The following is a 21,440-nucleotide window of genomic DNA, read 5'->3' on the forward strand; positions in this document are numbered from 1 at the left end:
GAAACGCTTGAAGAAATTATGTTAATCCTTCTCCATTTTTCTTTTAAATTCTCAGCCGCTCTCACATTGCATCTCCAAGTCCACACCTATCTTCTCCGCGCCTTACTGGGAAGAAGATCCAATTTTGATACTAACCATGTCGAACAAAGTTCAAGTAATTGCTCGTGTCTTGCTATGGGCAGCATGTAGCACCCTGTTGGTCCAATCAGGGTTAGCTCAGCTGCCACTATTGCCTAAGATACCCGGCCTGCCCGATATTACACTACCTCCGATTGCAGGCCTACCTTTACTTCCACGTTTGCCTCAGATTCCCGGCCTGCCCAAAATCCCACTACCTCCGATTCCAGGCCTACCTTTAATTCCAGGTTTGCCCCAGATTCCGGGGCTGCCTTTACTTCGTCCACTACCTCAGATTCCAGGCCTACCTTCAATTCCAGGTCTGCCCTGGGTACCGGGGCCGCCTCCACGATCCCAAATCCCAGGCAGGCCTTTACTTCCAGGTCCGCCCCAGGTTCCGGGGCTGCCTCCACCCACTCCACCACCCCAAATTCCGGGCCTTCCAACTCCATGAACTCCAGTAGCCATAGCCAATGCTGGACACCAGTAGCCAATGTACCAGGATGTGTTGTGGAAATTACACCTCTCCTTAACGGTCACATAAGCACTCTGGTATCGGTTTGTTGCAGAGCTTTGGTTCTTTAAATGACATTTGTATTCCGAAATTGTTTCCTTTAAATCCAATCTCCCCTGCTGTTTTAACTCGATTTTATCCTCCGTGTTGATGGTATTTCAATAATTCAAAATAATGCAAAAATTTACAAAAAAAAAAAATTTTGACGTGATTCGACCAGCTTCTGATAATTTTATAATTTACTAGAAAAGATTCGGAGAGCATAGTGTAATCGAAAAAGATGAGAGACGAATTTCAACATTGAAAATCTCATCCTCAAGCAACTCAAAAATAAAGAGATAATAATGAATAAAAAGAAGAAAAAGAAAAGAGGAGAAGTGTGTTAAAACTTGTAGAAAATGAGAAGATAAAGAGGGAATATGGAATGATACTCAACAAGGGGTCTAAGGCAGTGTTTGGAAACGCGGTTCAACCTGTATTTTTAAAAATTTTAATTTTATTTTTTGTTAAAATTTAATATGATTTGTATTTTTTGGATTGTTTTGATATGCTGATATCAAAAATAATTTTTAAAAAAAATAAAAAAATATCATTGACATGCATTTCGGTACGAAAAATTATTTGAAAAGCAACCACTACCACACTGTCAAACACGCTCTAAAAGTATTGCAAAACCATACTTCCGAGTTTTGGATATTTAGAATATATGTTAATTAATCTTTAATCAGCAACATTTTTTTAGAACAATTCCACACCTATAGATTCAATTACACCTATATATATATATATATAGAGAAAAGTTTCACGGGTATAACTTTTACATTCAACTTGAATGGTTGATTTAGAATTTAACCGATTTGATTATTGATCTAGGTTAGATTTAAAAAAGAATCAATCTAGTTTTATATGGTCGATCTAGATGATTAATTTTCAACTCAAGTTATCTGATTAAAATTCAATTTAATTTTGTAAAAAAATAAACCTATAGCTTGGATATTTAACCGTATTATGAACTTTGCTCGTGGTAAAACGCCTATTGGTTGATGATCCATGTTACGAGGAGTTATCGTCGCCAATCCCAAGTTTTGTGACAGACCCAAGTATTTTACCATCGAACTTGCATTTTTTATTTTTTTATTCATCCTGAAAAAACTTGCTTGGTCGGTAATTGACTAAAAACGTTATCTTTTTGTATTTTTATCATAGCTGTTTTGGTTAATGTTAAATTCAATCACCACATTTAATATTTCATCAAATATTAATAACTAGAAAAAAAAATAAAAACGTTGCATGCTTCAGCAAGTAGGCAAACCCACATATAGGATTGTATGGTGATCAAATACCGTCTTAGATAGCATTCAGCGTTCACTTCGTGATGAGTTGTTATGTATTACTAACATCTATTTAGTTTGATATTGATATTTTTTTTTCTCTTTCTCTTCTTTAATATCTACTCTTGCCCTTTTAATAATTCAAATCAGCTATTCAATTTATTATTTTGTTATATTTGGTTAGTGTTTTTTTATTACTATTTTTTTATTTAGAATGATTTATAAAATTATAATTCTTTTTTTTTTTCATCCCCCTTTAGTTTTGTTATTTTTCAAATTTAGTCCTTATTATTTTGATATTTATCTATTTTATTTGAGTTAGTTTTTTAAATTTTTTTTCTTACAATTTCATCATCTTGAAGTTTATTTTTCTATCAAATTTGATTCATGTTCTTTTTATTTTTATTTTTATTTTTTCACTCTATAATTTTTTAAAATTAATTTTTTCTCATTTTCATCCTTCAACATTAAAATTGTTGGAAATTGAGGTTCTTTATTAAATTCTAGGTCTAGCATCCTACAAGTTGTGAGTTTTATAAATTATACTAAGTTTAGGAGGTTCACTCATTTTTTTTTAATTTTATTGAAAGTTCATGTTTTTTTTAGTTTTTATCCTTTAATATTTATTCAATTGAGATTGAGTTATGCTATTTTTATTTATTTTCTTCAATTTCCTTTATATTTGTTTATCTAGGTCCCATCACTTAAATTATGACGCTGACGAAGGGTATTTTTATGATCACTTTCTAAAAATTTAATATTTTCGTCATTTAGCATTGAATTGTTTTAGATTTTAGCTTTTGTAATCTTGTATGGTTTGCCTTCAATTAAGTTATTTTATTCGCACGATTCGGGTCAGAAAGAGCGATTGTTTCATCCTTTTCTTTACTTTATGTTGTCTTGTCTAAATCTTATGATCTGTCTCATATATTTAATATGTTTATTTTTATTGGTTTAGATATTTTTTTTTAGTTTTTTTATTTGATTGAAAAGAATCTTAGGTTGGTCACTTGTTTTTTTTTTGTTTCTGTGTAGATGACCTATTTTATTGCAGGCCATAATTTATTTTTTTTTAAATTAATCAAATTAACTATGTTATCTTTTCTCTTATCATAGTTGAGTTTTTGCTCCACGTCTCATTTTTCTTTTCTTTTTTTTAAAACACGCTTGTATAGTAGGAGTTTTGTTCTTAACCGAAACTTTATTTTTTCCCAGATGCCTTGCGGGCACATAAATCCAAGTCCATCCTAAGACTAACTGCCCTTAATACAGGGGGACCACGCTAACAGAAGCTCTTAATAAGAGGGGACCATTCTGCACGTCAGGGTCCAGTTCAGAATGACACCAGACATCGTCAGCTCTTTGATTGGCTGGGCCTGCATGGCTGCACACCTCCCCTCCTTATCCACCCACCGCAGGGGAGGACCACCCTCCTCCCCTTCCCTCCCTCCGAACCTAGAGCCTAAAGCCTAAAAGACCGCTCGAGACAGCGGACAAAAAAAAGGGGTCAAATCCTAACCTGGTCCCCACCTTAGCTTCAACTCACAAGTTTGCCAATCTAGACGGTCTGATTCCTCTGGCTCGTTCTCCCATGTTGTCCCCACTTTTGTGGTCCATGAAACCTTGGTCTGACACGTGTCCTTTCTAAGAGCAGTCCGGTTGTTGTTGTTGCTGCTGTCGACACAAAACTACTGTGTAAAACTTGACTTCCAAATTCTAATACTTTATCGTATACGTGTCATCAAATCTGGCCGTTAAAGCGCCGCTCTCTAAAAGTCCACCCAACAAGCCGTTGGATATGGCCAGCCCTCATATTTCTCTATTGTTTCGGTTTAGTCTCTGTGCTTGGATTATTTCGAATCTACCATCTAACTTGAGCCAATATTTTCAATTTGGGTCTTTTGTAGCTAACTAATTATCAATAGAATGTGGTAATGTTGTTTATAGGAGCATGATAATTCACTATTATGGTTATATTTATGATGAAAATCTTATTCTTTTAATTTAAAAAATCAAAGTTTATGCTTAATTTATATAGAAGATTTCATACTTCTTTTTGTGTGCTTACAAAAAAATCGTATTTCATAATTAAATTTTATGATTAAGATCAATTTTTTTTATTTACTCTTCCTTGAAAAAAAATTATTCATGTGAAGAAAAAATTTTAAAATTCATGAGAATTGTACTTCTCGTGCATTTGAATCTAGATGATTGAAGAGAGGGTAGGGGTCTTATTGGGTTAAGGTCATGACTGATAGAACTGTTTTGAAACTTTTTGAAAGATAAAGGACTAAGTTGTAGTTGACCCCCAAAAAAAACAAAAAGGCTTCCACTTTCTCCTCCATTTTCTTCTTCTTGTTCATGCTTTCACTCCACTTCATGTCCTCCTTCCATCAAAAAACACACACACACCCACTTTTCTTTCTTTCCCACATCTCCCTCTCCCTGTCTCTCTTGTCTTCGTTTTGAAATGAAAACCCACTTCTAATGGCTTTTGAAGACCACCACCATATACCACAAGAAATGGCTTTTCAGCTACAACACCACCACCTCTCAGCCTCATCTTCCACCGGTCCCCCATGGCTAAGCAACGCGGTCCTCCGTAGGAACGGCGACTTTATAACCATCGAAAAACCCGAAAACACCACCAACAATGGAAGTGAAGAGGAGTTGGTAGATTCTGTTAGTGATAACTGGGAGAGAGCTAAATGCAAAGCTGAGATATTAGGTCATCCTTTTTATGAACAGTTATTGGCTGCACACGTGGCTTGTTTAAGGATTGCAACGCCAGTTGACCAGTTAGCTAGGATTGATACACAGTTGGCTCGGTCTCAAGATGTTGTTGCTAAGTATTCTGGTGTTGGTTGTGGCCATGTTGTTGACGAGAAAGAACTTGATCAGTTCATGGTAATTACTAGTATCTTTTTAATGTTTTCTTCATTATATGTCGTTTTGTGTTCTTTAATCTTTTTCTCTCCTGTCTGCTTGGTTTTTGTTGAATTTGAGTGAGCTCAAGTTTGGATTCTTTGTATGAGATATTCATGTTTATGCTTGATTGGTTAATTAACGATCCTTAATTTTTGTGATTTATCCTAAAGAAACTTTTTGTTTTATTTTTTGATGGATGTTTACTGTACTCGTTAAACTTCCATATATGAAATGACACCGAAACTTCCTTCTCTTCCCTTTTGCCTGTACCTTATTTTGTCCATTTGGGAGAGTGAGTTAAGAAGAAACCCTTTTGATATATGTGAAAGTGAACAGGTTCTAAGTGGATAAATGGTACTTTTGATGTGAATCATGTACTGGTTTATAACTGTTTTTGCATCAGTGGAGGAACCAATTATGTTGTTTTGGAAGCACATGAAAATTATTGAAACTTTTGGAGTGCTTTGGAGAATCTCTTTGGTGATGGTTTTGTATCACTTATCCACTCGTTCACAGGGATTAATCCTCCTTGCGTTATGGAATTTGTTCTGACATGAAGAAAGTTTCTGGCCAAGTGTCTATCTTATTGTTCTCCAAATTACATGCATTGATTTTGATCCGTCAATTTCATTGCCTGTTCATGTACGAAACACCCTTTTTCCTTTAGTATATGATTCTGTTATGTTGCTAAATGCTTACTGACAATTGCTTGAGCTCCACTAAGGCGACAAGTGGAGATTAGTGTCTTGATAGATAGAGTGAGTTGACACATAGCAACAAGGCTGGGAATATCAAGTCACATTACGAATTACAAAACTAGTTGATCATCATGGATTATGAAAAAAATTCATTTTGTCAAGTAATGAGAAACTCTCAGAAATTTTGGATTGTTTTGGCATTGATTTCTTCTTCACCACATGAAACATTAAAGAAGTTCACTAGGATGAACAATATAACTGCTGATTATTGCTCAATCAACTTGATAATGCATTTATGTACCATAAAAAATTCTTATTAAAAAAGCTTTGATGGTGTTCGGCGCTAAAACATTTAAGAGAGATAGGGATTCAAGACTATTTTAGATTCGAATAAATTTTTAAGTGGAGATTTATCTCTTGATAGATAGAGTGATTGGCATGATTTTTTTTTTTTTCATAAAAAATAAAATAATAATAATAATGGATGCTCTTATAGTGAGGAGACATTTAGGCAATAAGGTTGGAGATAACAATTCAAGTTACAAACTTATGTTACAAAACTAGCTGTTCATGATAGATTAAGGAATAATTCTTATCGGCAAGCAAGAAGTAATTTCCAGAAAGCTTGGATTTTGGATTGCTTTGGCATTGATTTCTTCCTTACGATATCACTCATTTAAGAAGTTTGTGGGGATGAATGAGAAAGCTGAGTGATGGTAGCTCAATCGGCTTGGGAATGCATTATTTCCCATAAAATACTCTCTTTGAAGAAGCTTATGATGGTGATTCATAGCTAAAATATTTAAGAAAAATAGAAAATCAAGAATATTTTAGATTGAATTTAATATTTTCTGAAGGGTTCATGTGATGATACAGGTGATTCACAATTGATAAAAAGTTTTTCACTTTAGCTGTTCTTTACTGATGTGTATTAAATAAGGATTATATGAAAACTTTCAGCGTGGCTATTTGGTTTCTGCATGGTTATATATGCATGTGAATTACAAGTGTGCATTTGCTGCAATCTGATAATTAACAAGACAGTTTTATTAATATTTAAATATTTACATTCATGATGTTATCAATTATGTCATTTTCCTCTTCCTTTTTTCATTCCTTCTATCATACGTCTTGTCAGTTTTGTTTTCTTCCATCTGAATCTCCTTTTTTGCCCTTCTTTTTATTTGTACGTACCTTGTGATGCAGACACATTACGCTCTTCTTCTCTGTTCCTTCAAAGACCAATTGCAGCAACATGTCCGTGTTCATGCTATGGAGGCAGTAATGGCGTGCTGGGAACTGGAACAATCTCTACAAAGTTTGACTGGTATTTAGCCCTTCTATCAAAAGGAAAAGAAAACATAAAACATAGGGATTGCTGGTCTACATAGTGGAAAGTGAAATGATTTGTTAGTAATTCTTTGCATGTTCGGTAATCAAGCTGCTTCCTTCTTGCTGTTTTATCTTTTGTTCATTCATCTTGCAGATCCACAATCTGTGCTGTTACTTTTGTGTCACATAAGTTGTCTTACTTCTGTGTCAATGTTACCATACTTGATCCATGCTGTTTAACCTTTTCCTTTGCGAAGATAAATTTGGATGATTGATTTCTGAATACCCAAATATATTCATCTTGTTCTATATTGAGAGTAAATTGTTTTACTCGTTTGTTTTTAATGTTGGAGTTAAACACTTTCATCAATAAGAAATCAAAGTTAAACCATGGCCAATGTTAGCCAATCCCTGAGCCAAATGTGCCTTACCTGCTTAGAGAGCCCGAGGGTTTAACCATGGGGACAGCCTACCTCCCTTTCTGTATCCCCACTGTAACTGTCTAAATCTAAAACAGAGAACAAGGGAAAAATCCATTTAGTTTCTTACATAATTTCTGCAATTGAACTGCTACATAGTTACAACTGCATCATTGCTTAGAACTATTTCGCTGATATTCTGCATTTACCCTAGTTAAAATTGGAATTGCTGCCTAAGCTTAGAACTAAACCACGGTGCATGACAGGCGTATCTCCTGGGGAAGGCACTGGTGCAACTATGTCTGATGACGAAGATGACCAAGCAGAAAGTGATACCAACTTTAATGATGGAAACCTTGATGGGTTGGATACCATGGGATTTGGTCCTCTAGTCCCCACTGAAACTGAGAGGTCCTTGATGGAGCGTGTAAGGCAAGAATTGAAGCACGAGTTCAAACAGGTAATGATGCATAAAATTCTATGGTAAATTACTAGGTGAAAATGGTGAGCTAAGTAACTTTATTCTGTTTAGGATTACAAAGAGAAAATTGTGGACATTAGAGAGGAAATTCTACGTAAGAGAAGAGCAGGGAAACTGCCAGGTGATACCACTTCCCACTTAAAAGCATGGTGGCAAACACATTCCAAGTGGCCGTACCCATCTGTAAGTATGAGATGATTTCCTAACCATATGCTGTTAATATTTTGTTGCCAGATCCTCAAACTGTTTGCTCCAAATTACTTTTCAGGAGGAAGACAAAGCAAGATTGGTGCAGGAAACGGGGTTGCAGTTAAAGCAGATAAATAATTGGTTCATAAACCAAAGGAAAAGGAACTGGCACAGCAGCCCTTCAGGATCTACCTCGAAGAGCAAACGAAAGAAGTAAGCTGACGATTATATGTTTCTCTGTGAACATTGGCTTCTTCAAGAATATAAAGCATTTCATATAAATGGAAAGACTTGAAGGTAGACTGCTATTGTTGCCTTCGTGTACATACCTGGGAAGAGCTAGCATCAGAACACATTTGTGGCCATTGGAATCAACAAGAATTAAGGGTAGATATATTCTGTTTGGATATGCTCATACTGGAAAGCTCATCTTTTCTTTGAAAGTGGGTGCTATTCAATATGTAGAGATGTGCTAAACTCCTTTTCCAGTTGAGAAGTGTGCTATGATGGCATACTGCTGCAATAGATGTCCTAGTTTATAAACATATATATGAGATTGGAAGTGTCAGTTTGGATAGCTTCCTTCTGTGCCATGGGCCTGTAATTTTGCAATTATTGGTTTATGTTCAATATTTGTGATAAGGTAATGTAATTATATCCTTTTCATTGTACACATTCCAAACCATTTAATCACAACTTTTCCCTTTCTCGAAAAACATGCAAGGGTTGCGTTTTGATCGTCGAAACTCGAACATCTAGTGAGTAAAGCCTGTCGTGCAAAAGGGATTTCTCACGAATGTACTCCTACGTCATGTGGATAGTCTGTTTAAAGCTCGACCAGGAAGGATTGCTTCCAATGGTTAAGAGCATGGTGACTGTAAGAAAACCATGACACTCTTTTGTGGAAACGGGGTGGAAAAGGTGGCCTGGAATACCTACCCAAGGGAGACAAGGATTGTTGCTGTAGCTCAAGGGATAAGGGGGATCGTAAATGAATAAGATAGACCAATTGCTCAAGGAAGAACAAAGAATTTTGAAAGGAAGAAACCAAAATCTATTAGGGTTTTCGAGCTCAGAACTATAGAGCTCGCTAGCTACTTCCTAGCTGGTGGGGAACTAATATGGACGAGGGTGAGAAGCGTGGCTGGGAAGAAAGTGAGTGATGGAAACAGGAAAAAGTAATCTTTTTTCGTGTTTGGTACGAAGGAAGGCAAAGTGAACAAGTAATCTCTAGCAGATAAAAAATCGATGGATTTGGAAGGAAAATAATCTGCGAGTTAATGTTCCTACCCAATTAGCCAAATTAATCTATTTCTTGATATATTTAATTCTTCCTTCAAATTCATTGCATGCTGATTATTTTAAGAATAGTTAAAAAACTTGGTCTGACATGCATGGTAGATCAATCAGGTGATTTAAACCAGATCCAAGTTCAGTTTCATTTCGAACATGATTTTTTTAACTAAAACAACGGGCAATTCTTATTTTTTGTTTTGTTTTTTTTTTTTAAAAAAAAAAAACATACCAATATTGTTTTGATAAAAAAAAAAATTAGGTTAAGCTGACAATCTGTTCTAGAAGGTCTGCTAGAAGATCTAGTTTGATTGGTTCAGAACATCCCTTTTCTTCCTTTCATTTCTTAGCAATCCAGCCACATCATATTTTATTTTGATTTAAAATTTCGTAGTCTTTAGTCTTATCTTTGACTTTAGTTTCCAAAATGACTGCAAACCAGATCATCGTCCAGTTTGTTGAATACAAAACAAGAGCACGCCCACAATCAAATAATCATAGAAATTAGCAGTAATGAAAAGAGGATTAATGGTAATGAAATGGAAAAATGGAGAATTTGAAGGAAACCAAGCACGTTGTGGGCAGTGAAAATTAACAACAAACACATGCTAGAAAACAAAAGGCTACACAGGAGATGCCAGCGCCATGCCAATCATCAAATAATCCAAGAATCAAAACAACCTGTATATATATATTCCTTCACAACCCGTTTCGACGAGTCTCTTGATCTTCAGAAGAAGCAGCAGCAAACCTTGATGAGAAACCAGGAATCAAACAATCATCCTCTTCCCTGTCAAAGTTAAGAGCATAGCTTTCAGCATCATATTGAGACTGATTATTCCTTTGTTTCTTCTTCTTGATGTATGCGCTGATCTTTCTAATGAATGTCTTCCACTTTGGCCCTGCCAGAACCTCTGAAGCCTCCTTCACTTTCTTCAGTTTCCTCATCAACCATGGATCACTAGAGTCACCATTCTGGTTCAAAACATCATATTCACGTTCATTGTTTCGCCGCGAGTTGAAATTGAAGAGTCGAAAACAACAGCAACCATTAGCTGAATAGGCCTCCTGTTCATAATCATCAAGGCGATCGTATCCTTGCTGTTCATGTGACATTCTTGGTGAACCGATGGGGCTCATGAAAGTTACATGCGGTTTGGCCATGTGTGTATGTGCGTGTGCGTGAGAGAGAGAGATACAAAGAATAAAACGGACGGGGAGTCTGGATAGGGAAGAAGAGGGTCTTAATACGGAGAAGCCATGGAAGGAAGTTGAAGGGAAATGGGCAAGGAAGTGTCAAGGAAATGGAGAATTTAAGCTGATGATTTTTCTAAATGGAAAAGCCAGCAGGAATACGATGCTTGTTGGGAAAATGACATTTGACTAAGCTTACATGGCTCTCTATGATTGGTGCTTTTGTGAGTGACCTAGTACTATAATGGCGGCTACAAGCTGCTATAAGCGAAACACGGTTTCTTAAACGAGTTGGCCACACGCTTGCTAAACGATTGCAACATAGAACTTCCATGCAACAATCAAGAAACACAGCCACAAGACTTGTCTTCTTTTTCTCGTCACTCACATTCCATATGTTTCTACATGGTAACATTTATTTACCAAAGAGGATGATTGGAAATAATGCCTTTGATTCTCATAAAAGTATAGGACCTATCAGAGCGTTGAATCACCTTCTTCAAGATTACAATTTCGAATATACTGAATAATTGCTCGAAAGAACATCAAAACGAGGATAATTATATTTAGGTGAATAATAGCGGAAAAAGGCATCGCTCATCATCATATCCATGAAGTATATAGGTTCTCGAGGTTCGTCCAAATCTTGCCAAAAAAGGAACCAAGCCTCCTTATCTTTGCAGAAGGCACATATAATTCCTTCAGTCGAATGGTGCGTCGTAGGCAGCAAACCTTTTTCATATAAGAATCCACGGATTCTCTACTACGAATCTATGATACGGCTAACCTGGATGCCTGTGTTGTTACATCATATTTCCGTGCCATCACTGCGATTTTTTCTGCTAAAGCCACTGAAAACTTTTTCCCCTTCAATTGGGAGATTATAAAGTTTCAGGAAGACGCTATTGAAAGCTTGATGTACAAAATAGACGTATCGAGGTCCAACTATATACTACAGCTGATACTTCAACAGTTGAATAGTTAAATTGGTGGTAAAAATATGATTTTACATGATTTTACTCATTTTCGAGTTTTATATACAGTTTTATATACAATTTAGCACGTAAAGCCTATAATCACAACTTTAACAACCTTGCTTCAACTCTCCATGCACTTTGTTTCATGCCCCTAGTTAAAAGATTCGTGTTGATTAAAACGCTGGTGCATTGCTTACGCCACAGAAATAACATGTCATTCTGGGGTGACTGGTAAGATTTCTGGGAAATGATATTGCATTATTGAAAGAAAGAATGCATGTATCAAGATCAGTGAAAGACGTGCCGCAGAAAATCGAGCCTGCATTCTTGTGATGGTGGGTGGGAAAATGAAAAAATTAAAGGCATTACAAAAGTACAAATAAATTGCACCTCACTTGAATCAAAACTGCTATGAAATGTTAATAATAAACAAATTTAAAAAGAAAAAAAAAAAAAAAAAACGTAAAAACTAACTGGACAAATTCTAAAAACCATGATTCAAAAAAGAAAGAAAGACCTTGCCCGTGCTACATTCAAGTAAATTACATGTCTTTCAACAACTGAGGAAGCAACACATTCCCCAGGATAAAAAGGAGAGACACGACAGAACAGCTTGCGTGAAATCATTTTTGAACCTGGGACTGTGTTGAAGGGGGCTGCTGTGATGGGTTTTGCCCTCTGGGAGGAATCTTTGCTACCATTGCACGCAAATCATTTGCAATTTCAGTGAAGTTTGGTCTGTCTGATGGCTCAGAAGACCAGCATCTCTCCATCAATGATCTCCACTCTGGGTCACAAGTCTCTGGCACTGGTGGCCGCAAGGTATTGCTCACAATACCACCTGATTAGCATTTTGACGGGGCAATAATCAGTGAAACACACTCGAGCCTATTTAAGTAAATGCCACATGACTATTTTTGGTACAACTAAAACCTCACCTATAATAGCCCCGTAGTGCAAGTCAGAGTATGGTTCTTCCCCAGTTAGAAGTTCCCACAACACGATACCAAATGAGAACACGTCGACCTATATTAAAGAAGAGAATTGAAGCGCAAGCTCATCTAGTGAGAAACAAGAGAGACTATTTATATGCAAGATGGTATCAAACGACAAATGGAAGCACCTTCTCAGAGACAAGACTACTGCTTCCATTCAGAAGCTCCGGGGCCATCCATGGAAGCGTTCCCCGCACACCACCTGAGATAAGCGTTTGGCATTTCACCTTAGACAGGCCCAAATCACCAACCTGGTGCAGAAACAGAAGTGAAAAGCCAATTCAATAAATTTGCTACTGAAAACAAAATACAGAATTCTCAAGTTCAACATTACATACCCCTGCTTCTGCTTTTCACAGATTATATGCATCAATGCAACCAACGAACTTAAATTTGAAATCAAAAGTTTTTACTGATTGTCATACATGGAGGCTCAAAATTCAGTAAACTACAAGTGAGCATTTGGAAATGGAATTCTATTCCCAAAGGCAAATGCAAATTTCCTCTTCAGATATGGTTTTATAAGCATTTGAGTCTGTGATAACTTCTATCAATGACAAAAGCAGAGGCTTCTGGAATTCAGGACTAACAATAGATACAATAAATGGCATAACTAATAATTAAAAGAATAACTTGGAAAACTAAACAGATCAAAAGAAAACTGATAAGGATGGAAAAAAAGGGCGAGTACTATTTCCTATTTCACAAATTTGATCAACACTATGTGGGGTAACAAGATACAGACTGGGGAAATAAAATCCACTAATCCACTCAAGTTATGATAACAACTGGACAAAAGAGAGCTCAAATCAACTACATAGACATTTCATTCACATCTCGCTTAAGAGAATATCAGCGTCAAATTCTGTTGGCAAGATATCAGCATTCAGCACGCGCTTGAAAACATATATCAGCATCAAATACTGTTGAGATGATAACATTACCTCTCTTTTCACATGGCTATTAAGTACTGTGATAATGTCATTTGTAAGTCAAATCTGACATGAATCCATTTGAAAACACTCCCATAACCTCAATGCCATATTCACCCCTAAACCATTCTATGGAATACCCCATAATTCAGAAGTATTCTGGCAACAGCTCTAAAGTGTTCCACCTAAAAGACTGGATTAATTAGCCTGTAGTATGGAAGGAGAACTTATTTTAGCCAGATACCCACATTTTTCCTTAGCAGGGTGAGATAAAACTCTAAATGCGACAACCAAATTTTCTAGATCATTTAGGCATGGAGAAGATTTCTCCAAATACTAAAATCATCAAAAGGAGGATGCCGACAGAAATAAACCCACAATCGATATGCATATCAGAGAGTTCATTACTTGTTGTAAGAATGAAGGGGAGGTAAAAGCCCCTCTTCCTCCAGATTGCGTCACTAACCTTGCATATTGGCCGATGAGGATCTCGAAGATTAACAAGTAAATTGTCACTCTTCAGATCAAAGTGCACTACATTCTTTCCATGCAAGTATCCCATTCCAAAGGCCACATCCATGGCAATCAAGAGACGCTTCCGCTTGTCAAGGTTCCTGCTAAAAAGAAATTATAAAATAAATTTCACTTTCAAAGCGGGGAATGAAATAAAATGGAGAGAGATACAGGTTCATGAAAAAGGAACTACAAAATAACCTCTCATTTTTCTGCAAAGCATTTCTTAAAGAACCATTAACCATGAACTCTGTCACTGTTGCCACAGAACCTCCAAGGCCATCATGAACAACACCATAAAAAGCAACCACATTTGGATGGTGCAGATCAGCAAGCTTAATTGCCTCATTCCAGAAGTCATCTCTCTGATTTGAGCATATGGTGCAGCCAGTTAGCAGGTCATAACACATGAACAACATCAACAAAATCAAAGTTTAACAGGTGTGATGGGACAATGAGAAAAACAAAAACAAACCATGCGTTCTTGTTCAGAAGGTTTCCCAGCGAAACACCTATCATTGATTCGTTTGATTGCTACGTCAGTACCCCTCCACTTCCCATGATAAACAGTGCCAAAGGTGCCAGAACCCAATTCCTGTAGCTCTTCAAGGTCACTGTTCTTTATAATCTGCTAGACAACAACCAGAAGCGTGCTTAAAATTGACAAACACACACATATAATTACAGGAAGAAGAAAATAGTCAACTCTTTCAACCTGCAAGCGACCACGGCCTTCCGATCCAGGAAAACCAAAATTCACCTTATCAGGCAGTTTGTTCTTCATGTCCTGAGTAAATAAAGTAAGAAAATAAAGGGATAAAGGAACAGTCAGATAAATGCACCATAGACAGCAACATGAAAAAAGAAATGCCAATTGATAAGCATGAATGTGCTCCCACACAAATACAACGAAAACAGAATGGATTGAGCACCTCAAGTTTAGCTTTGTGCTGCATTTCTACACTTTCATTTGAATCTTCTTTTTCTTGATTTGGTTCATAAGCAGGTTCATTTCTTTCTGACATGTTTTGTTCTGGATTAGAAGTATCTGACTGGAAAACAGAAGCAGCTACACCCTCAGCTACAGCCTTGAGTTCTTGCCTGATGAGTTCCTCCGCTGAACCTTCAACCATGAAACAAAAAATGCTAAGAAACTACATTCTCAACTTATGAGAATATTTGATTTTATCCAGATAAACACAAACATAACAAATAATTATTGGAGTTATCCAGTTGTAAACATGTGTAAGAGCACAAAATAAGAAGCTTCTGACCTTTGGATGATTGAGCACGTTCTAAATCCTTGTTTGAATTGCTCAGTGACTTGGAAACTCCATCCTCCAGCAGCACACCTGTGATTAAGTCCACCTCACCAGAATGGTTCTCAATGAAAGGGTCCCTAGTAGTAAAGGCTTCTCTTTTTGTTGCAATCTTGTTGGGTCTAGGTGGAGGAAACTGATTATCATGCCTTGATTTCCAAGGATCCTGGCTGCTGAAGAGTGAGTTTGAAAAGTCCTGAGCATTGCCAACTCCGCCAGATGGCGATAGGGAAGATGGCATATTACCAGTTGATGATAAAGCTTCCACGTCACTGGGGACAACCTTTGAATGCAGTTGTGAATCATTCTTCCATTCAGCAAAAGGTGGGATTCTGTCATTTACATAGGCAAGCTCAACACCAGAGAATGCAGGGATTCCATAACTAACTTCAGCAGAATCCAAGGCAGGAGCTCCAATCTTGGGCTGCGGGTGTGATGCTTTATTACCCAAAATAGGTGGTTGTGCAACCTCATGTAACTCCATTGGTTGAGAAATATGCAAGTAAGAAACCTCTGTAGAAGCAGGCAACATTTCAAACTGCTTAATATGATTTGATTCAAGAACCACCTGAGGTTTGTTCAAGGTATTATCTAAAAGCACCTCCCTCCCAGCAATTTTCTGGGTTTTACGATCCAAGATTTCTTCCTTTTTAAATTTATCAACAGGTGACTTTTTCTGATAATTGTTAACATTAATTTCAGGGGGGCATATATGGAGAGCTTCCATCATCCCATCAACTGGTCTCAGCTGCTCACAAGATATGTAAGAGTCTACAGCATCTTCTTGGGAAACAACGCCAGGAAGCTTGCCATAGTATTCTTTTGGAGATTCTTGAACTAGGTGTTCAGAAGCTTGAATAGGTACAGCAACAGCATGAGGGGCATCACTGTTAGCAGGTTTATTCAGTAAAACCTGTGGTTGCATTGACACTGAATGCTGCTGGATACAATCTTCCACGCGAGACTCAGGAATTCCACCTGTGAACATGCCATAAGGAGACTGTACATCACCTGGTAAACCTATCATGCCATAGGGAGCTGAAATCTTAGGTTGACCAGAATTGTCAGTTTTCAAGAAAGTTCTCTCATTTTCATGAGGTGCCTCAAGATTCTGAGAGGACACAATTGCTTCCGACTGCGGTGTTCCAATATGACTATGAACTGCAGGTTGGGCACCAGCACCTTGTTCCATAATGCGTTCTCCCAAGGCACCAGTTATCATAACCCTGTTCATAGGGGGGGCTTTCATAGTATCTTCTAAACGAAGACTATGATTAAGTGAGTTTGAATAGCTCATTCCAGATTCTCTCGGGCCCGGTACCATAGGATCTGAATGTGCATGAGGCAGTGCTTTCTGACACAAATAACAGTCCTCCATTCTAGGAAATTTCTCAGGGAAAAGTACCTGTTGATGAGACACTGACCCATCAGAATATACAACAGGCTCTGGCTGAGGAACTTGTGTCCAGCCATAGCCTCCAACAACTGCAGGAGGAAGTTGAGCCCGATATGCATTGTAGCTTGAGTCAACAGGAACCTGAACAATCCTTGTTCCAAATGCATTTTCTTCAGGATAGTGCTCCAAGCGAGTTTGTTGGGGTTGAATCAATGGTTGAACCACATTTGGCCTTATAGCCATATGAGAACCTGAGGGAGTCATAGTCATATGCACTGCAGGAACATATTGAAGTGAAGTAGCACCTGCATTACTCTCATGAAAATTCTGTTGGGTGAATATGGGCCCTGGATTTCCAAGCACATGATTATTTGGAAAACCCATGAAGGGAGGAACATGCCTATAATCTGCCTGATTCATATTTTCTTGACGAGGATCTACATAAGCCCGCAATTGAGGTGAATGTGGTAGAATGCCTGACCCAACTTGCTGGAAATCATGGACCCTATGCTGCGGCTGAGCAGTAATAGGAACGGACCTCTCAAATTCAACCTCAGGCTGAGAACATGAAGTCTGCGGAGGACCAGAGTTAGCCAATGGAATCCCCAATGGAACTGCAGATACACCTGCATAAGGTGGGGGGTTGGCATCTGCAAAGGCTAGTTTTGGAGTAGAATCATGAGAAGCAGCCAAATTATCCCCAGGGGGTAACAGGCTGGTAGATGGTGGCCAAGTCACATCCCCTTGACCAGGACCTGAGCTCTCAACAGCCTCGGTCCCACTAAAATCAGAGTTTTGCGTTGAAGTTACACTCGCCAAACTCCCCTTCCTAGTGATACGACCACCACCACCATCCACAACCCCATTTACTGCATCAAAATATCTCTGCCCACTATCATGTAAATCTCCAAATTGGACTGAACCAGAAGCATCAAGCTGTGAATCCGAAAACAAAAACACCCTTAACTTAGCTGACCCATCTGAAGACCTCTCAAGCAACTTCTCATATTCCTCCATCATATTATCAAGATCATCAGCACATGTAACAGACACCAATGCGTCAAGGTCCTCATCAGGAAGCTGGTATTTAATAACAACAGGCTGCTGATATGTATCCATCATCTTCCGCTGCAGCTCATTAATGCTCACATCTCTCCTCACACTAATAATCCTTGTTTGCCCTCCAGCATATCTCAACGTACCATCACTTGGTCTTGGCAAAATCTTCCCCCCAAAACTACACAAAAACTTCACTTTCTTCCCCGACACTGAATCATCCCCGCCATCTTCACTCCCATGGTCAGCCCCACCACTACCGTGACTCCCCAAATTGGTATTACAATCCAGCCCTGTATTTACTGCCTCAATGCTCCCATTAACATTAACCCGATTCCCATAATTGGGTGAAGAACCAGATCCCAACACCATATCATTTCCAGCACGATCAACAGCATTACCAACTATCCTGTTCCCCAAATTAGGATTATAACTAAACGGAACACCGGAACCATTCCCAACCGACACGGGAACTGGCATGAGTGGGGCCCACGGGGCAGCCCCGGAATAAGCATTCCCATATCCTAAACCTACAAAACCAGCATCAGACACCGATGCCGGATAAATAACAGGAATAGAACCTTCTGGGCTGGCAAAAAACTCATGTTTTCTACCAGCTGTTGCTGGTGTAGTGACAGAACTACTAGTAGCACTAGCAATAGCAGGCACAATGCGGGGCTCTTCAGGTATGGTTCTAGCTATGTTTAATGGCCTTGTATCTTTTGGTGTAGGGGTCTGATCAAAAGCCATAAATAAACTTAAAATTGAAGAGATAAAAAATCAATCTTTATTCACAAACTTAGGGTTTCCCAAATGGGTTTTCCTCTACACATTCACTACTCTCATAAACCCTCACAAGATTTTGCAAAGACAGAGACAGACATAAATAACCCAGAGACAGAGTCAAACAAAGAGAAAGAGAGAGACCAAGTTACCAGATTTGAACGGTGACTACTGAGGATAGATAAGAATAACAAAAGATGACACATATAACAGCAGCTGAGTCGGTGCAGCAGCACCAGCAGAATCTGAAAAGATCTTAGCAAGATTCAGCGCTTTGTTTGTAAGAGGGTGAATCGTATTATTTTATTTCTCTGTGTTTTGTTTTGTGCAATCGGTAATGGGACTGGTCGTTTTGGTTTTGATCTTGTTGTGTTTTCTTTATCATGACTTAGGTTTTAAGGAAGGAAGGAGAGGGAGAGGGGGATCCGAGCAACGAGGCACGTGGACCGTTTCATGCAGGTTGAGTTAGAGGTCAAATGTATGTGTTCTGTACGTTTGTTTGCTTGCCTTTTCGAGTGGGAAATTGGAAAGTGACGAGATTGAGTGAGAGAGACTCGCGAGAGAGAGAGAAGGGAAGGTGCGGGTTGGCAGGATCTACCTATATTCTACTAAAAATAAATATCATTTCTTTTTGCCTGCGGAAAAAATAAATTCACGTCTATAAAATAAAAGAAAATAAAAACAAATATCTTTATTGTTGAGTCAATCTATTATGAAAGGTATGTTTGGCATTGCGAATAGCTGTTGTGGTTGTGGTTTGGAAAAAATTATTTTATAAAAAGTGCTTTTAATTGAGGTTGGTTTGAAAAAATAAGTGTTTGGTTAAAATTGTGGTTGAAATTGAGGTTGAAAAAAAAATAGTTTAATGTGTTTGGTTAAGAATGCTTTTAAAATTGAGGTTATAAAATAATTTTAAAAAATATATATTAATATTGATGATTTTTTAATTTAAATATTGTAAATTTAACTATTACTATTACATCATGAAATAAATCATACTTACTTAATATAAAATATTTTTTATTATTCCATGAAAGTATCTACAATTTCATTACGTATGAAATACATCCAATAAAAATTATAGTTTTCCATAATTATTTTAGCATATAATAAAATTAGATTAAATATTAACATGTATAAAATTTACTCTAATTTTTTAAAAAAAATATTAAAAAAAATTAACACACTTAAAAAAAAAAATTAAAATGAATCTATAAATCTGAGTTAATTTCTAAATTTTCAACCAGTAAAATTCTAGACCTGGACTTAGAGTGTATTTGTTTCCGTGTTGCTTCTGCATTTCAAGCAAACCACGGAAAAAAATGTTTGGTAATATATAAACAATTGTTTACTATTTGTGGATCCTAGTTAATTTTTTATTGAAAACGCAAGTAAAGTAAAAAGTTACTCCTAGTTGCTTCTCAGCTACTGTTAGCGGGAAGTGCATTGTTAATTATAATTCACTCTGCATGTCCTGTGAATATTCTTCAATGTTAATGATCAAACCAAGTCCGGTCAGAATCTAAATGTATTAGACTAGGTATGACCTAGAAAAAAAAAAATTCAATTTTTTTTTTATTTTTAATTATATTTTATTTTTAAAAAATAGTATTTAACAATTTAAATATAATAGCAGTAATTAAATATATAACATAATTAAAAATCATCAAAAATATATATATATATATATAATATATATATATATATATATATATATTTATTATAACCTCATTTTGAAAAGCTATTCTTGACCAAACACATTAAACAACTTTTTGTTTAACCTAAATTTCAACCACAATTTTAACTAAACATATATAAATACCAAACCAACCTCAACTAAAAGTATTTTTTTTAAAAAAATTTTTTTTTCAAATCATAACCACAAAAACTTTCAAAATACCAAACACACTCTAAGCTTATTCCTCAATTAAGAAACAAATAAAGAAGCATGCGCAAGTCTGTGGTTTATAAAAAAGTTGTTTTATAAAAACAGTACTTGGTTGTTTGGTTAAAACAAGTTAAAAACATTTTGTTAAAAGTGCAATTAATTACTATTACACATCAAATAAAAAATACTTTATTAAAAAATATTTTTTATTATTCCCAAATTTCATTACATACAAAATTCATCGATAAAGAAAACACAGAAGCAGGTATAAAAATTGATATTACAGTGCCATTTTATACAACAACTGTTTACATACTCCACTATTCAGTGGAGGTGCATAATTCGATTTGGATGTGGGACCATGCACAGTAAAGCGTTTTTGGTTACACTTGCTTTCTGTGTTTTTGAAAAAACGCAACTCTGCGTAGCCAAACGGACTCATAGTGGAGGGGCCACTACGAGGATTTCAATGCCTTTTTGAAAAGCGATATTTAATGACGAAACAACCCCGCACGCATTATCTAAAGGGAAAGGGGGCAAACACACATGTAAATAATTTTTTTAAATAATATTTATATTTGTTAAATTATCAAACAACCCGTAATTGAACCTGAATATAATAATAATAATAATAAAAACTATCAAGAAAAAGGAAAAAAAATACCCTTGGACACCAACCTTAGATTTTTATTTTATTTTAATATTAATAGTGTTATTTCATTATACTAAAAAATATAAAAATAAAAACCAAAATGCCCTTTTTTCAAGTTTAATAATTTTTACCTTCTAGTATTAATGAAATTTTAATATGTGAAAAATATTGAAAAGATAATAAAACCCCTCAAAAAAAAGCTTTTTTTTCTCTTTCTTTTAAGGGTTATAATATCATTTTAATGTGCTAAAAATATATAAAGATTGATTTGTCTCTAATTAATTTGATAATATCTAATGAATCTACAGGAAAAAACAACTTTATCCTTGATAATAAACTTTGTTTGTTTGTTTTTTTTTTTTTTGAAAAAGAAAAAACTTCATTTTATTGTTACAAAATTCACAGTGATACACAATGAAATGCCAATGGCTAT

The 21,440-nt window shown here is 36.5% G+C and overlaps 3 protein-coding genes across 6 annotated transcripts; 1 reads left to right on the plus strand and 2 right to left on the minus strand.

Annotated features, from left to right (window-relative positions):
- Positions 1 to 4,326: 4,326 nt before the first annotated feature.
- LOC118034308 (homeobox protein knotted-1-like LET12) lies at positions 4,327 to 8,682 on the plus strand. Its single transcript, XM_035039554.2, has 5 exons — positions 4,327 to 4,869; positions 6,795 to 6,915; positions 7,606 to 7,799; positions 7,872 to 8,003; positions 8,089 to 8,682. Exons 1-5 carry the CDS (start codon positions 4,450 to 4,452, stop codon positions 8,224 to 8,226), a joined length of 1,005 nt encoding a protein of 334 aa, XP_034895445.1. The 5' UTR covers positions 4,327 to 4,449; the 3' UTR covers positions 8,227 to 8,682.
- A 1,319-nt stretch (positions 8,683 to 10,001) lies between these two features.
- On the minus strand, positions 10,002 to 10,418 carry LOC118034221 (uncharacterized). Its single transcript, XM_035039459.1, has one exon. It carries the CDS (start codon positions 10,416 to 10,418, stop codon positions 10,002 to 10,004), a length of 417 nt encoding a protein of 138 aa, XP_034895350.1.
- A 1,343-nt stretch (positions 10,419 to 11,761) lies between these two features.
- Positions 11,762 to 19,020, minus strand: LOC118034307 (RAF-like serine/threonine-protein kinase PRAF). Of its 4 annotated transcripts, none has more exons than XM_073406259.1 (10): positions 18,620 to 19,020; positions 15,188 to 18,419; positions 14,846 to 15,036; positions 14,674 to 14,700; positions 14,389 to 14,541; positions 14,115 to 14,278; positions 13,867 to 14,017; positions 12,597 to 12,719; positions 12,412 to 12,499; positions 11,762 to 12,314 (listed from the first exon to the last, which is right to left on the minus strand). In XM_073406259.1, exons 1-10 carry the CDS (start codon positions 18,671 to 18,673, stop codon positions 12,097 to 12,099), a joined length of 4,401 nt encoding a protein of 1,466 aa, XP_073262360.1. In that variant the 5' UTR covers positions 18,674 to 19,020; the 3' UTR covers positions 11,762 to 12,096. The 4 variants fall into 4 exon arrangements, with proteins under 4 accessions (XP_073262360.1, XP_034895443.1, XP_073262359.1 ...); XM_035039552.2 differs by having other exon boundaries at positions 13,867 to 14,014; positions 14,629 to 14,700; positions 18,620 to 19,018; XM_073406258.1 differs by having other exon boundaries at positions 14,629 to 14,700; positions 18,620 to 19,018.
- Positions 19,021 to 21,440: the final 2,420 nt, after the last annotated feature.

This window comes from Populus alba, chromosome 18, assembly GCF_005239225.2.
Source record: "Populus alba chromosome 18, ASM523922v2, whole genome shotgun sequence".
In the NCBI taxonomy this organism is placed as follows: domain Eukaryota; kingdom Viridiplantae; phylum Streptophyta; class Magnoliopsida; order Malpighiales; family Salicaceae; genus Populus; species Populus alba.

Bases quoted from the DNA above. Each gene is read 5' to 3' on its own strand.
- LOC118034308 (XM_035039554.2), top strand. From the start codon at position 4,450: ATGGCTTTTGAAGACCACCACCATATACCACAAGAAATGGCTTTTCAG. The intron at 7,800-7,871 runs GTAATGATGCAT...TATTCTGTTTAG, and splicing joins TGAAGCACGAGTTCAAACAG to GATTACAAAGAGAAAATTGT. The intron at 8,004-8,088 runs GTAAGTATGAGA...ATTACTTTTCAG, and splicing joins CCAAGTGGCCGTACCCATCT to GAGGAAGACAAAGCAAGATT.
- LOC118034221 (XM_035039459.1), bottom strand. From the start codon at position 10,418: ATGTCACATGAACAGCAAGGATACGATCGCCTTGATGATTATGAACAG.
- LOC118034307 (XM_073406258.1), bottom strand. From the start codon at position 18,673: ATGTGTCATCTTTTGTTATTCTTATCTATCCTCAGTAGTCACCGTTCA. The intron at 14,701-14,845 runs GTGCTCAATCCA...TTATTTACTCAG, and splicing joins AGCACAAAGCTAAACTTGAG to GACATGAAGAACAAACTGCC. The intron at 14,542-14,628 runs GTTGAAAGAGTT...GTTGTCTAGCAG, and splicing joins AAGGCCGTGGTCGCTTGCAG to ATTATAAAGAACAGTGACCT.